The sequence below is a fragment of the Scyliorhinus torazame genome, chromosome 21 (genome assembly GCF_047496885.1).
Source record: "Scyliorhinus torazame isolate Kashiwa2021f chromosome 21, sScyTor2.1, whole genome shotgun sequence".
In the NCBI taxonomy this organism is placed as follows: Eukaryota; Metazoa; Chordata; class Chondrichthyes; order Carcharhiniformes; family Scyliorhinidae; genus Scyliorhinus; species Scyliorhinus torazame.
In genome coordinates, this window is record NC_092727.1 from 94,589,814 (window position 1) to 94,605,223 (window position 15,410).

A 15,410-nucleotide genomic window follows, 5' to 3' on the forward strand; every position below is an offset into this window, starting at 1 on the left:
TTTGCAGTGGAATAAAAGAATAAAAGGCTTGCATATATATAATGCTTTTCGTGACCTTTGGACAATCTGAAGCACTTTACAGTCAATGACATACTTTTGAAGTGTTGTAAAATGCAAGAACAGCACCAACCAGTTTTCACATAGCATGCTCCTGCCAACGGCACAGTGATAATGAGCATGTCACTTGCTTTTTTTTTGTATTGATTGAGGGATAAGTATTGGGTTGGCTCCAGGGGTACCTCCCCTATTCTTTCTTGAAATGGTGACATGGCATCTTACCCTCGCCTGCAATGGCAGATGGGGCCTTGGTTTAACAGCTCATCCCAAGGACAGCACTTCTAACAGTGCAACACTTCCTCTGTAGTGCACCGGAGTATCAGCTTTGGACTTTGTGCTCAAGCCTCTGAAGTGAGATTTGAACCCCCCAGCCTTCTGACTCGGAGACGAGCATGCTATGGCTGACATAAAATGGAGGATCCGTCAGGTCATCGTCATTTTGTTGCACTTGAGAAATAAAAGAGCACAAAATATACAGGCCAGATTTAACGTTTGCATGTTTATTCCCAAATTAGTTTATTTTTTGATTTTCTTAGTTGTGTTGCAGTCACAACCTCCCCGCTACCTTGTAATGGTAGTTCCTAATCTGATCGCACTTCCACACTGAAATCATAGCCAGCTCCAGTTGTAATGTTTGTGAACACGATGATCACTGGGTGTCACAGTAGCACAGTGGATAGCACAGTTGCTTCACAGCTTCAGGGTCCCAGGTTCGATTCTGGCTTGGGTCACTGTCTGTGTGGAGTCTGCACGTTCTCCCTGTGTCTGCGTGGGTTTCCTCCGGGTGCTCCGGTTTCCTCCCACAAGTCACAAGTGCTTGTGAGGTGAATTGGACATTCTGAATTTTCCCTCAGCGTACCCGAACAGGTGCTGGAGTGTGGCGACTAGGGGATTTTCACAGTAACCTCTTTGTAGTGTTAATGTAAGCCTACTTCTGACAACAATAAAGATAACAGATGATGATTGTCTCTTCTATCACATTCTGAAGACTCTCTGCTCATCACAGATGAGAATGCAGAATGACAAGATGTTCTGATATTGAAAATCACCTAAGCACAAACAGATTAACATGATTGGAATCGTGAGATTCAATGATTGACTCTATCTGCCGCCCATTATTTTACATTGTATCATCCTGTATCATCCATTATGAAGTCATCCTTTTTACCATCTTACACTGATATAAAGTTACGAACATTTAAAATGTGTTCCTAATTTCTTCAATGTCCTAATTTCTTCACTGTATCACCAATTTTACTTAAGGGATTTGGATAGTATGAGTTCTGAATGAAGTTTTGGATGGACAGAAGTGACATTGATAACTTGAAGGTAGATAGGATCATGAGACTATGATTAGCAGAGTTTTAGTTTGTCAATGATAAAATATGGGATTTATAATGATCCACAACTTTGGAATTTGTAAAGCAGATTAGATTTAGATTTAGTTTTATTGTCGCATGTACCTAGGTACAGTGCAAAGCATTGTTCTGTATACAGACTGGGCAGATTGTTTCACACAAGAAAAACATAGGTCATATGATAATGATGGATCTCTGTGTCTATTCAGAACCCTGGATATACGTTATCCCTTTTTAGTTCCCAAATAACAGTGATTTCAGACTGCGCTTCTTGGGAAAGTATTTGAAACTTTATTCGTCAGCTTTAGTGTCTACTGATAAAGTTTATTTTTCAATACAGAATTTAGGAAGTTCCAACTAGCAACAAGATAGTCAGATCGATTGTCTTTGGCAAATACAGTGGTTGAGTTCTAAAATACAACTCGGTAATTCTTCAAATCAAATACACACTATTAAAATGACTGAGTGATTTAAACAAAAGAAAACTGGCGATTTGCAAAGCAAGCAAGAGAATAGGTTTCAGAGATTAAGTAAGAATGATTCCGGAGTAGAAAAAAGGTGGTTTCTCATCCCGCCAACTGAACGTTTAAGGAGATTACTATCTTTAAAGGGTCAACCTCTTGACAGCTGTGATTGGCTTTAACTAATTTATCATTAATTCAATTCGACCAAACTGTCTGTCTGTCAATTTAAGAGATAAAAGTCTTTGTGTGATTTTGTATTTTTCCATAACCTGGCTTGGCAATTACGCCTCTAACATTAATTAGGTTAACACAGTTTTTGAAAAGTTATTATGACCCTGACTGACTGTTACCATGGAAACAGATCTTGTCCAGGCCTGGAAGGCATGTGAGTCTAATTTCACTGGCCTTGAATTGGCGATATGTTCCAAGCAACTTGCAAAATGTGAGAGTGTCTTATCTGATCAATTCCCAAGTACTCAGCTTTTCTCACTCTCATGGTTAATGTATTTTGATTTAGTTAAATACTCTTAATAATTTAAGGATATTTCCAACCAGGATTTCTTCATTAAACTTTTTATCCATCTTATCTGTACCTAACTATCAGATAAATATACAATGTTAATACATAGACACAGACATCGGGTGAAGCATACGGAGTGTAGTGCTATGCAGTACAGAAGATGAGTTGAGAGATCCGTTCAGTCCAATAGAGGACCATTCAAAAGTCTGGTAACAGCAGGGAAGAAGCTGTTTTTGAACCTGTTAGTACGTGTTCTCAGACTTCTGTATCTCCTGCTCGATGGAAGAGGTTGGAAGAGAGAATAACCATGGTGGGAGGTGTCTTTAATTATGCTGCCCGCTTTCCCAAGGCAGCGGGAGGCGTAGACAGAGTCAATGGATGGGAGGTGGGTTCGCGCATGATGGACTGGGATGTGTTCACAACGCTCTGTAGATTATTTTATGATAAAAAATCATTTACCGTGTTACCGCAAAAAAAGTAAAGGGATCTCATTTTTTCTCTCTTTAACAGCTTATCCTCCAAGATTCCCTCGGATGAATACAGCAACACCTCCGAAAATAGTTCCAACAACAGAGATAATGACCACCACCGCTGTTCCCAGCTCTCCACAGTTTATTGGGCAAGACAACAACAACAGCATTATTCCTGTTTACTGTTCCATCCTGGCTGCAGTTGTTGTGGGACTTGTGGCCTATGTGGCTTTCAAACGGTTGGTGCTTTGAATGACTTAATTTTTAATGGCATGAATATGATTGACTTTATTTATTAACCTACAATGAATGGAGAGTGTGTGATGAAACTGGAACATGCAGTACAGTGTGATCTAATACTTTACATTTGAAAGTGTGGCTTGTGGAATGTTGATATAATTATGGAGTGGCATTTAAGGAGTCATATTATTTATTCGCGTCCTTTGTTTTCAGTTGAGTAGTCATTAATTTCTTCTCTCTTAATTTGTCCTTTTGCCTTCTGGTGGCAGCTTGAGGCTTTATTCATTACAGCTGTAGTCCCATTCTTTTCTCTGCTGCCTTTTCCATGGCCATCACTCTATTTTGGATATTTCTCTCTTGATCACCTTGTGCATGTATTCATTATATTGGAGGGATATGGAAAGACCATCAGGCCGTATGTGCTTGCCTTGTTTTTTTTGTTGGGACTCACCCAATGTACCTTCTTCTCTACCAATTCCAGAATTTTCTAACGCAGACTTCTTTCTACCTCCTCGAAGGTAACCATGGAAGCATCAAGAGGGGCCAAACCCATTAGTTCTTGCTCAGAATAACAATAACAGCTTATATTGATATAATGAAAACAAACCAGTGCGGATTCTGAAAAAGGCAGTTTATAGTCTTCTGGACTTAACATTGAATTCAACAACTTCAGGCCATGAACTCTCTCCTGTATCTTGAGCCCTTTTTTTAAAGCAATTTTTTTTGTTCCAACGACCTCTGTCACCCCACAATGACATCTGTCACTTGTTCTTCAGCTTTTCTTTCACAGAGCGCTGACCCTTGTTCGGTTTTTAACACATCCTGCCAGCTTAACTTTATGCCACTATCAACACCTTCTTTAGTCTTTAAAACTGTTATTAACATGCCTTTTGTCTTCTGCCCGTGACATCTTTGTCAAATCTCTTCTAGCTCCCACCTGTCCCTGCCCTTCTAGTTTCTCCACCTGTTCTGCCCCTGTTAAACAGTATAAATCCATTACATTCTGAGAAAAGTATAACTTCTCGACTTGCATCTCACATTGGATCTTCTCATTAAATACGACCACCCTCTAGTACCACCCCAACACCTCAAGCCTTATTTACATATTGTCAGTGTTGTTAATTATCTAAATTATCAATTTCCCTCTACGTTTATGCTTTAAAGGTATATGCAAACCCATCTTCAAATCTTAGTGATCTTGAGTTGGGTTGATCTTTGCTGCCCTCTGTGCCTTCCCTAGAGTGGCTTTAATTGTATGGCTTCAGAGCTTCGATAGCTTGATTCCTATTTCATTCCTTGGAAGAGACTATTTCCTATGCGTTTCCCTCTCTGTAACCTGTCTCTCTCTTCCTGTTCCTTTGTAATGCTCCTCAAGTCATTGCGATTCTTGATTTGGTTTTCTTTAGATGGAACAGCTGTAAGCAAAACAAACAGGGAGCCAATAACAGGACAGTGAACCAGACACCCTCTCCAGAGGGTGAGAAACTGCACAATGACAGTGGAATCTCGGTTGACAGTCAGAGCCTACAGGAGCAACAGCAGAAACTACAGCAGCAACAGCAGCAACAACAGAACCAAGGTGAGTGTTGGAAGTTTAGAAATTACTAGTTACTATAATTACAGGACTACCATCACAAAGATAGTGAAAGAGTGTAAATCCCTATTTTACTTGCACCATGTTCAGTCAAAGTAACTTAGACTACAGAGGGAGACGATTTGGCCCATTATGCTTCTGCTCGTCCTTTGAAAGAGCAGTCATACTTAATTCCACAGCATATTTTTTGTTTGTAACCTGGAATGCGTTGGGGGGAGAAATGGGCATTGGCACAGATGTTCTAATTCATTCAATTCACATGCCATTAAGTTCAGAAATGATTTAAATAATTAAGGTTGCTGCCCATGAGCATCAAATTCTTCCGGCTTGGCATTTTAGTTTTGATGGGTAAATGCAAAGCAGGATATTTTATTTAGAACTTATGTTGAAAGGTTTGATGCCCATTTTGTTAACACGAGGGGACAGACAATGGGCGGGATTTTCACAACATTTGGCGAAGTGTCATTTTTAGCGTGAATACTGGAGTGAATCCCACGGGTCCCATCGGCATGATCTAGATCGGAATTGTTAGAAATTTGGGTTTTTTAAAATGGGAATAACGCCGCTCCCCTGGCGTAATGTTTCTGAATCGGCTGCCCTGGGTTCACCTGAGACATTAAATCAAGGGGACACCACATTTAAACAGCTCAGCAGCACTTGCCCACAGGCCATCCGGAGGACAGCAGCAAGAAAACCTGCTTCTAAGTTCACGTGGGGTTCCCTATCACGGATGTTGGATGATGCAGAGGAGAGGAAGGCAACCATTTACCCACAGGCGGGCAGGAGACCCTGGGAGTGTCCAGTCCATCTGAAGCACCCCTTCCAGAGACCAAGGCTCCTCTGGCCCACTAGTCCGAACAGGTGGCACAACAACACCTTTGCCACCTGCAATTAGCCCAGGACCCTCCAGGTCCTGGCCCTTCGGAAGACACAGGCAGCAGGGCTTGGTAAACAGCAGCATGTCTCAACCCAAGATATGATTTCTGGGTAGACATCTAGACATAGTGATGCGGTTAGGAGGCCTAAGAATTTGTAGTTGCACAGCGAGGGTATGGATGACATTAAGCACTTGGGGATATAAAGCACTGACGTTTGTATATATTTGATCTCACTATGTGTTTAAACTCACCTTTGCTAATCACTTTTAGCTTGCCCATCTCCACTGATTGTTGACAGCAATGGCACATCTAATGTTACAGAGCCGTCCCACAACCTCTTGGCCTCCCCAACCTCACAGACCTCTGGGAACGGACTTACAGACCCCACAAGGTCAATCACAGACTGTGACAGTTATCTTCTACTTGCTTTCCACCCCCCCATCCCCCATCCCATGTTAAAGCTGTCTGGTGGCCTCTCTCCCATGGACTCCCTGGTGGATATGGTGACATACACAATCGCCTCCAATGTTGTCAAGTTTCCATTTTTCAAGAACGGTAGCGATTATCGCCAGCATTTCATATTGTCAGCTGGGTGGGAAGATACAATCAGGGCGGATGATGTGTTAATGAGATGGTAATGCATACAAATCCATCTTGCACCTGTCCTGGGTGTGAACCTAATCACCTCATCGGTGGGGGGCTGGGAAGATCGCAAACTGAAATCCTGCCGTCGAGAATCGTTTTTTGGCACCTCACGAGATTAAACCACCATTATATTCCCCGCTGGGTCACTGTTTGTGTGGAGTCTGCACGTTCTCCCCGTGTCTGCGTGGGTTTCCTCCGGGTGCTCCGGTTTCCTCACACAGTCTGAAGACGTGCAGGTTAGGAGGATTGGCCATGATAAATTGCCGTCAGTGACCAAAAGGTTTAGGAGGGGTTATTGGGTTACGGGGATAGGGTGGAAGTGAGAGCTTAAGTGGGCCGGTGCAGACCCGATGGGCCGAATAGCCTCCTTCTGCACTGTATGTTCTATGTTCTATAGGAATTGCGTCCGTGGCTTTTATGACCATTAAATTGCAGCCAATGCCGTTTGGATTTCTTGTGATATTTGGTCAGAAAATTAATAAATGTCAAAGTAAAAGTACCAAGGAATAGATTTTGCATCTGTACCCCAGATTTATCCATCTCTTGGAGCTTATTGTTAATTGCACCATTCAAGATTTTAAACAGGGGGCTGAACTCTCTGTTTGGGAGCCTACGTCCTCCTATCGGTGCTGAATTGCAACCAGCTTCCGATGCCTCTAAGCGCGCAAACCGCTAAGCAATTTAGTGTTCCTTGCCATGCAAATTTATGCATGGCGTGGAATACGAGGGATTCCCAGGGAATCCTGATATTGAGCCACCATGTTGAGTGCGTGGCCCAATAGCGAGGTCCCGCTGCCGACCACCCACCACCCCGCATCGCAAATCGGCCCAGAATCCCCCACCTGCACCACATTGCAGCCCCTTACCCCAGGGTTGCCTGGGTGCACCCGCTTACCCCCAAGTGCAGGGGTGACCCAACCTGCACCCCCCAAGAACCCTTGTAAAAGGGAGACGCCCTCACTGGGACCTTTGTAATCGGGGGACCCCCACAGGGAGCCCTGTAATAGGGGGACCACCGCACAGACACCCTGTAGTAGGTGGACCCCCCCTCCCAGGGATTCCTGTAATAGAGAGACCCACTCCATGGAACCTCTGCCTAAAGAGACCCCCCTCCCAACACCGACCCCTCCGCCCCAGAAATGAGACCCGTGTCTGGAAGCTAGAGAGCATGCAAGACAGGGACAGTGAGAAGAATTACAGCTATAACGCTTAAATTGAAGCTCTACGTATCCATTCCTGGAAGGAGAGCAGCTCTAACCTGCATCTGGTTCCCAGAGATCCATTAGCTGCAAGCCATTTAGAGTTTTCTAATATTGGTCTGTGATTGACAGCTTCTACAAACCTTCTGCAGCTTTGATTCATTCATCTCCCTTCACTTCAGTGGCTTAAGTGGTGAAATCCCAATGTTTGTATAAATTGACCACATAAAACACAGGTAAGTGTAATGAAATCACACACTTGAGTGACTGAATGTACTTAGTGCTTGGGATACACTTACCTCTCTTTGAAGTGTTCAATGTTTGTGAACATTGGGGTTGCATCACTTAGGCCACTGAACCTTGAAGGGCGATGAATGATTCAAAACTGCAGATTGTTTTTAGAAGATGTCAATCACAAGCCACTTCCATAAAGCAATGAATGGCTTGCAGCGAATGGATCTGGAGGAACCAGATGCAGGTCACAGTTGCTCGCCTGCCAGGAATAGACATATGGAGCTGAAAGATAAGCGTTTCAGCTGTAATTTTTCTCACTGTCCCTGTCTGGATTGCTCTTTAGCTTCCAGGCAGGGGTCTTATTTCGGGGGGGGGGGGGGGGGGTCTGTGTGTACATGTGTTGGGGTGGGGGGGCCTTTGGGTGTCCCCCTATTATAGGCACCCCTGGGCTTGTCCCCCTATTACAGGGTTCCCTGGGGGCCCCCAGTTATAGGGGGCCCTGTAGGAGCCCTATTACAGGGCCTCTAGGGAGGTCCCCCTATTATAGAGGTCCTTGGTGAAGTTGGACTATTACAGGGGTCTTGGGAGTTCCCCTATTACAGGGAGGGCACGTGGGGGCGGTCCGATTGAGGAGGCGTGGACAGGCAATGCATTACTCATCAGGGAGTGGCTCTCGGAATGGCTATCTAGATGCAATAGGGACATTAAGACAATTTGCATTTATTTACATGCTCCCGCTGATGTGCGCGTGGACCTTTTTCCCACCGCCAGCAAGTGGTCGGAGCATCGTGATCGGGTTGGCGCCCCTCATCAATCCCGATTCTTCCCTGAGGCCTGATTCTCTGTCCCATCGGAGAACACATTCCGGGAGTCCCAGGCCGGAGACACCCGCCCATGATTGTTCATCAGCACTGTGATGTCATTAAAACAGAAGAGCTTTGGGCCAGTCATGCTTCAGATTTAAAAAAATCAATTAGTAGAATTATCAGTTCATTCTGCAGCATCCTGGACATGTGCTCAATGCGGTGAAACTGGCACAGGTTGATAAATTTAACCTGGCAATGCTGTCTGAGCCTAATTCCTGCATTAAAAAAAGTAGACAAGTACAGACACACCTCAACATTGGATGTGCAATTGCCTGTCTTTGGTGAGAACAATAAATTTATGAAATGCAAAGTAGGCATTTCTGTAAACCAGTTCCTGTAAAACAATTCTCAATGTTTTCATGATCTGTGTTGTGCGTTGAAATTTGTAAATCATTTCAATCTCCTGAAACATAAAACACTTATCTATTTAATTTTTAAAGAATTAAAATGAGACTGGTTGAAAATCAGACTTGGCAAGTCAGTGAGTCTGAACAATGGGATCCCCTGCCTCAAGTTAAGACAATGGCCGGAATTTCCGGTCATTCCCGCCAACGAATCTTCCGGTTTCGCCAATGGAGAACCCCTGCTCTGCATTTCCCAGTGGCTGGAGGTGCATACAATGGGAAACAGCGTTGACAGTGGCGGGACCAGAAGATGCGGCTGGAGGCCAATGACGTGCCGGCTCTGTGAAACATGCTGTGTAGGCGTGCGCAAAACTCCGCCCAATGAGTGGGATTTTCTGCAATTTTGCTGCAGCGAAGGTGCCATGCCATTGGTCAGCGGCGGGATCATCTGGTCCCACTGCTGCCAATGGGTTTTCCCATTCTACCCACCCTCTGCTAATGGGAAACCCGCAAGGGGGGCTGCCATTGGCGGGACAAGATGTTCCCGCCGGCGATAACGACAGGAAAAGTTTGTCCAATGACAATATGCTTTTATATAGTGCGTTTAATGTAGAATAACTTCTCAAAGTGCTTCACAGGAATGTTATCAAACATGACAAATATGGGGCGAAATTCTCCGGATCCGGCGCGATGTCCGCCGACTGGCGCCCAAAACGGCGCAAATCAGACGGGCATCGCGCCGCCCCAAAGGTGCGGAATGCTCCGCATCTTTGGGGGCCGAGCCCCAACCTTGAGGGGCTAGGCCGGCGCTGGACGAATTTCCGCCCCGCCAGCTGGCGGAAAAGGCCTTTGGTGCCCCGCCAGCTGGCGCGGAAATGACATCTCTGGGCGGCGCATGCGCGGGAGCATCAGCGGCCGCTGACGGCATTACCGCACATGTGCTGGGGAGGGAGTCTCTTCCGCCTCCGCCATGGTGGAGACCGTGGCGAAGGCGGAAGGAAAAGAGTGCCCCCACGGCACAGGCCCGCCCGCGGATCGGTGGGCCCCGATCGCGGGCCAGGCCACCGTGGGGGCACCCCCCGGGGCCAGATCGCCCCGCTCCCCCCCCCCCAGGACCCCGGAGCCCGCCCGCGCCGCCTTGTCCCGCCGGTAAGGTAGGTGGTTTAATTTACGCCAGCGGGACAGGCATTTTAGCGGCGGGACTTCGGCCCATCTGTGCTAGAGAATCGCGCGGGGGGGCCCGCCAACCGGCGCGGCCCGATTCCCGGCCCCCCCGAATATCCGGAGTGAGATTCTCCGACCCCCCGCCGGGTCAGAGAATCGCCGGGGCCGGCGTGAATCCCGCCCCCGCCGGTTGCCGAAGTCTCCGGCACTGGAGATTTGGCGGGGGCGGGTATCGCGCGCGCCGGTTAGCGGGCCTACCCGCTCGATTCTCCAGCCCGGATGGGCCGAAGTCCCGCCGCTAAAATGCCTGTCCCGCCGGTGTAAATTAAACCACCTACCTTACCGGCGGGACAAGGCGGCGTGGGGAGGCTCCGGGGTCCTGGGCGGGGCGCAGGTCGATCTGGCCCCGGGGGGTGCCCCCACGGTGGCCTGGCCCGCGATCGGGGCCCATCAATACGCGGGCGGGCCTGTGCCGTGGGGGCACTCTTTCCCTTCCGCCTCCGCCACGGTCTCCACCATGGCGGAGGCGGAAGAGACTCCGTCCACTGTGCATGCGCGGGAATGCCGTCAGCGGCCGCTGACGCTCCTGCGTATGCGCCGCCCGGAGATGTCATTTCCGCGCCAGCTGGCGGGGCACCAAAGGCCTTTTCCGCCAGCTGGCGGGGCGGAAATTCATCCGGCGCCGGCCTAGCCCCTCAATGTTGGGGCTCGGCCCCCAAAGATGCGGAGCATTCCGCACCTTTGGGGCGGCGCGATGCCAGTCTGATTTGCGCCGTTTTGGGCGCCAGTCGGCGGACATCGCGCCTTTTCCGGAGAATTTCGCCCCCGGTGCCAGAGACTTCGGCAATCTGCGGGGGCGGGATTCACGCCAAACGTTCAGCAGAGTTTCTGAACCAAGTTTGACTGTAAATCCCCGGTTTATTATTCATTAAAATTATGTGAGTGAGTGTTGAGAAACCTCATCAATTTCAGATTTATCAGCTCATTCTTGCACACGGTTGTGCAAAGTGAACCACAAGGATATATAAATTGAACATACTAAAAAGATAATTGGCCCTATTTAAACCTCCCAAGAACATCTGATCAAGCCTTTTGCAAATACGTCAAACGAAGATAACAGGATAAGTGTTTCTGCTATAAAAATGGCATGGCTTACAAAATAGAAGTTGAACAGGTTTTTATTGAAGAATGGGTTGGAGAATTAGGAAGGATAAACACGAAGATTACAAAGTGGATTCACTGATCCTTTACTCCTGGCGAAGATGAAGTGAGTTCCTGTCATTGATGGTGTTGCAACACTCTTCCATTCTAACCCACAAAGCTTGAATTAATTCCACAATGTCTAATGTATGATGCAATTTACTGTCTCTGCTGGGCAGGTGGTATTCAGGAGGTTTCCCATAAATGCTGCGTGGAACAAGATTGTTCTTGGTTTGCTGCAATAATAGAGGCGTCATTACCAAGGAAGACAGCAGATGAAGGATATATAATGTCGTGATGAGGTTTTACCTTTAATCTGCCCTCAGGAGATTGAAGAATTATTATTATTTTAAAAAGCTCGACTACTTTGGGTGGACACTGGGTGATTGTCGAAATTCAGCATGTTGAGCATTGAAAAAATGATAAAATAGAGACTATTATACTTGGATCAGCATTTTTATGCAATTCACGCTGGGCTGTTGTCCCAGCTCTTGTCACCATTATGATATTGTTTGAGAGCAACCAGTGCTTACATAACAAATCCTGCACTTCATGAATTTGAAGTGCCTGCACATCTTTGGACTGTGATGTGATAAAGTGTTATAGAATTGTCTTTCTTCCTGATTGACGATGTTTGGCCAGTGATGCAACCCGCAGGGAGACCGCCAAAGCAAAACCTGGGCTAAATTGGCAGCAGCACACTGAAAGTTTGACAGTGATGTTCCCAATTATGGTTTGAATACTGCAATTTTCAGACAGGAGCTACAATCATTACATTATGAAAATGATACAGGGATATGTTTTGGAACTAGGCTACCCATCGTTCCACTTAAAGCTACAAGCAGTAAGAGATCTTGGGAAGCAAGACTGAGCCAGGATATACTAAAAACAAAAAACAGCAAAAACCTAGAATTAAAAACAATTCTATATATGTGCGGGGAGAGGGTAATGCAATGCCTGTAGGAACATTTGAGCACTGTGCTATAATCCTGTTAGTTTTGTTTCAAACAAATCTTGGCATGCTGGACAATTGTCCAATTTGTACTAACTGTAAACTACTCTAACCTACTTTCCAAGGGCCTCATTAACTGCAGTACTCTTTTCCTATCCGGCTTTCTTTCTTGATATCTACATCATGCCTAAATTTTTTTTCCTTTGGCTCCATGTGGATTAATTTAGCATTAAGTTTAAACTGAAGATAGCAACAGATTTTAATGTCCCAATTCAGGTTTTATATGCCAGTGGGACTACAGCATCAATAAAAACACTTTATAAACTTATACATAATCTAAATGCAGATAGCACAAATGAAATTTACAAAATATAAGTACAAAAACATAAGTATTGTTCTGATCCCAACTGATATTCCTACTGGACATGTCAGATCCCAGGGTGACACTTAGCTTGATAGATTATATTTTTTGTTTAAAAATGTGGAGGGCTGCAGCTAAGCACATTAACAGGAGTCTGGTAAGGTACTTTTAACAAAAGAATAAAATATTTATTGAACAAGAAAAAAGAACTATATTACACTATTCCTTCACCCCCACAACAATACCATTTAGAGATCCATACAAATTCGTAAAGATAACACAATTTACAGTATCAATCTTATATTCTAATACTTACAGTAAGTATGCAGTATATGTAAACTAATAGGTTAACTATGGTCAGATACACCACACTCCAAAAGCTAGTGATAGATGCAGCATGGTAGCATAGTGGTTAGCACAGTTGCTTCACAGTTCCAGGGTCCTAGGTTCAATTCTAGGCTTGGGTCACTGTCTGCGCAGAGTCTGCATGTTCTCCCCCTGTCTGCGTGGGTTTCCTCCAGGTGCTCCGGTTTCCTCCCACAGTCCAAAGATGTGCTGGCTAGGTGGATTGGCTATGCTAAATTGCCCATGGTGTCCAAAAAGGTTAAGTGGGATTACTGGGTTAGGGGATAGGGTGGAGATGTGGGCTTGGGTAGGGTGCTCTTTCCAAGGGCCGGTGCAGACTCGATGGGGTGAATGGCCTCCTTCGGCACTGTAAATTCTATGATTCTATGCCACCAAAGGAACTTCCATGGAGTTCTCATAAACCCCCCCTTCCCCTTCCCCAGATGCTTGTCACACCAATTGGTCTGTGCTCCTCACGAGGGTTTCCAATCGCCATGCTCGAAGAACTCACCTTGGAATTCTCTTCCAAATTATGCTTTCTCCCACATATCTTCAACAAGGATCCTCCTCCAGGGTTTCAATACCTCCTTCTGAAATTCCGTGCCCCCAGGATATCTCTGTGCATTCAAAGTTAGCCTTCCACGCACACTTTCAGATTCAGCCATGCCAAGCAGAATTTCACTGCTACAAAGGCTTGTGGTAAGAAGTCGCTAACCTTTGCCTGTCTCCTTGAGTCTTCTGGCATCTCTCAAGCCCACTTTGCTTTAAGTCTGCTCTTTGCAGCTCTATCTCTTTGATTCAAAGTACTTTTTTTTCAGCGCCTTAATTTTAATTTCATTTTACGGACCTGGTGAGATTCCTGTTCTTGTCCCTTAACTTGACTGTCTTCCTGAAACCTCTTTCTGTCCTGGTTTTTGGGCCTTTCTTCTTTGTTTTGGGACCTGCTCTCATCCTGTCCCACTCTTGTCCTGCTTCTTCTGGTACTTTCTTAATTTCTCTTCTCGATCACCGGATCTTTTTTTCACTACGTTTCCCCTTGGGTTTTTCGTTCCCCCCCTGCACAGGCGCAAGGCTGCCTTCTCAACTTGAACAGATAAAATAAAATGAATTGCACACGTGCACAGGGCCCTTTATTGGCCTGAGGACAAGAATATGTACAAACTGCACATGAGTGACCAATCTCCGGCTGGCCCATGTGCAGAAGCTTAAGAATGCATCAAGAATGAACAACGCATGTGCGGCCATTCCAGGGCTGGCATGTGCAGAGACGTCTGAGGCGCACTGGGAACTTTAGTTCCTGAACTCCCGAGTGCCTGATCTTAACTTCAAAAGTAAGCATTTCCTTTTCCTAGGACTCTCCTGGCTTGCCTGGAAGACAATTCAGGTATCAATCACTCCATGAGAACATGCCTGCTGTTGTTTGTCCTGAAATTGCCTTTTAATATTTTGCACCCAAGTCATCTTGTCTTCCATTTGTGGGCTTAACTGAAAATAATAATATTTTTTCTTTATTCGTTCATGAGATGTTGGTGTCGCTGGCTGGGCCAGCATTTATTGCCCATCCCCAACTGCCTGCATTTTTAAGAGTCAACCACTTTGCTGTGAATATGGAATCACATGCAGGCCAGACCAGGTAAAGATGGCAGATTTCCTTCCCTAAAGAACATTAGTAAACCAGGTAAGTTTTAATGACAATCAACAATGGTTTTATGGTCATCGTTAGACTTTAAATTCCATGAACGGGATTCTCTGACCGCCTGCCAGGTCGGAGAATCGCCGGAGGGCGGCGTGAATCCTGCCCCCGCCAGCTGCCGAATTCGCCGGCGCCGGGGATTTGGCGGGGGCGGGAATCGCGGCGGCCGCTAGCAGCGCCTCCCCCCCCCCCCCGGCAATTCTCCGGCCCGCGATGGGCGGAGTGGCTGCCCGTTTTGTCAGTCCTGCCGGCGTATGTTACACCAGGTATTTGCCGGCGGGACTTGGCTGCGCGAGCGGCCTCGGGGGAGCGCGGGGGGAACTGGCCCCGGGGGGGGGGGGGCCCCATGGTGGCCTGTCCCACGATCAGGGCCCACCGACCCACGAGCGGGCCCGTGCCGTGGGGGCACTCTATTGTTCCATATCGACCGCTATGGTCCTCCGCCATGGCCGACATGGAGATAATCCCCCCTGTGCATGCGCTGGGATGACGCCAGCACACTCCGCCGGCCGCCGGAGGCCCTTCAGCGCCAGTTGGTGTGGCGCCAAGCCCCTTCCCCACCGGCCGGCGTGGCGCAAAACACCCCGTCGCCGGCCTAGCCCCTGAAGGTGCGGAGGATTCCGCACCTTTGGGGTGGCCCGACGCCGGAGTGGTTCACGCCACTCCTCGGCGCCGGGACCCCCCGCCCCGCCGGGTAGGGGAGAATCCTGCCCCATATTTTTAATTGAATTCCAATTCCACCATCTGCCCTGATGGAATTTGTACTCCAGTCCCCAGTATTTGCACTGGGTCTCTGGATTACTCGTGACAATACCACTGTGCCACC

General features: G+C 46.8%; 1 protein-coding gene across 1 annotated transcript in view; it reads left to right on the forward strand.

Annotated features, from left to right (window-relative positions):
* The window catches only part of LOC140398422 (tumor necrosis factor receptor superfamily member 16-like), a 206,262-nt gene that overhangs the window by 166,346 nt on the left and 24,506 nt on the right, over positions 1 to 15,410 (forward strand). The window contains exons 4-5 of the mRNA XM_072487093.1: positions 2,910 to 3,108; positions 4,516 to 4,688. Of these exons, the coding sequence (XP_072343194.1) occupies positions 2,910 to 3,108; positions 4,516 to 4,688 (372 nt within the window). The remainder of the gene's footprint in view (positions 1 to 2,909; positions 3,109 to 4,515; positions 4,689 to 15,410) is intronic.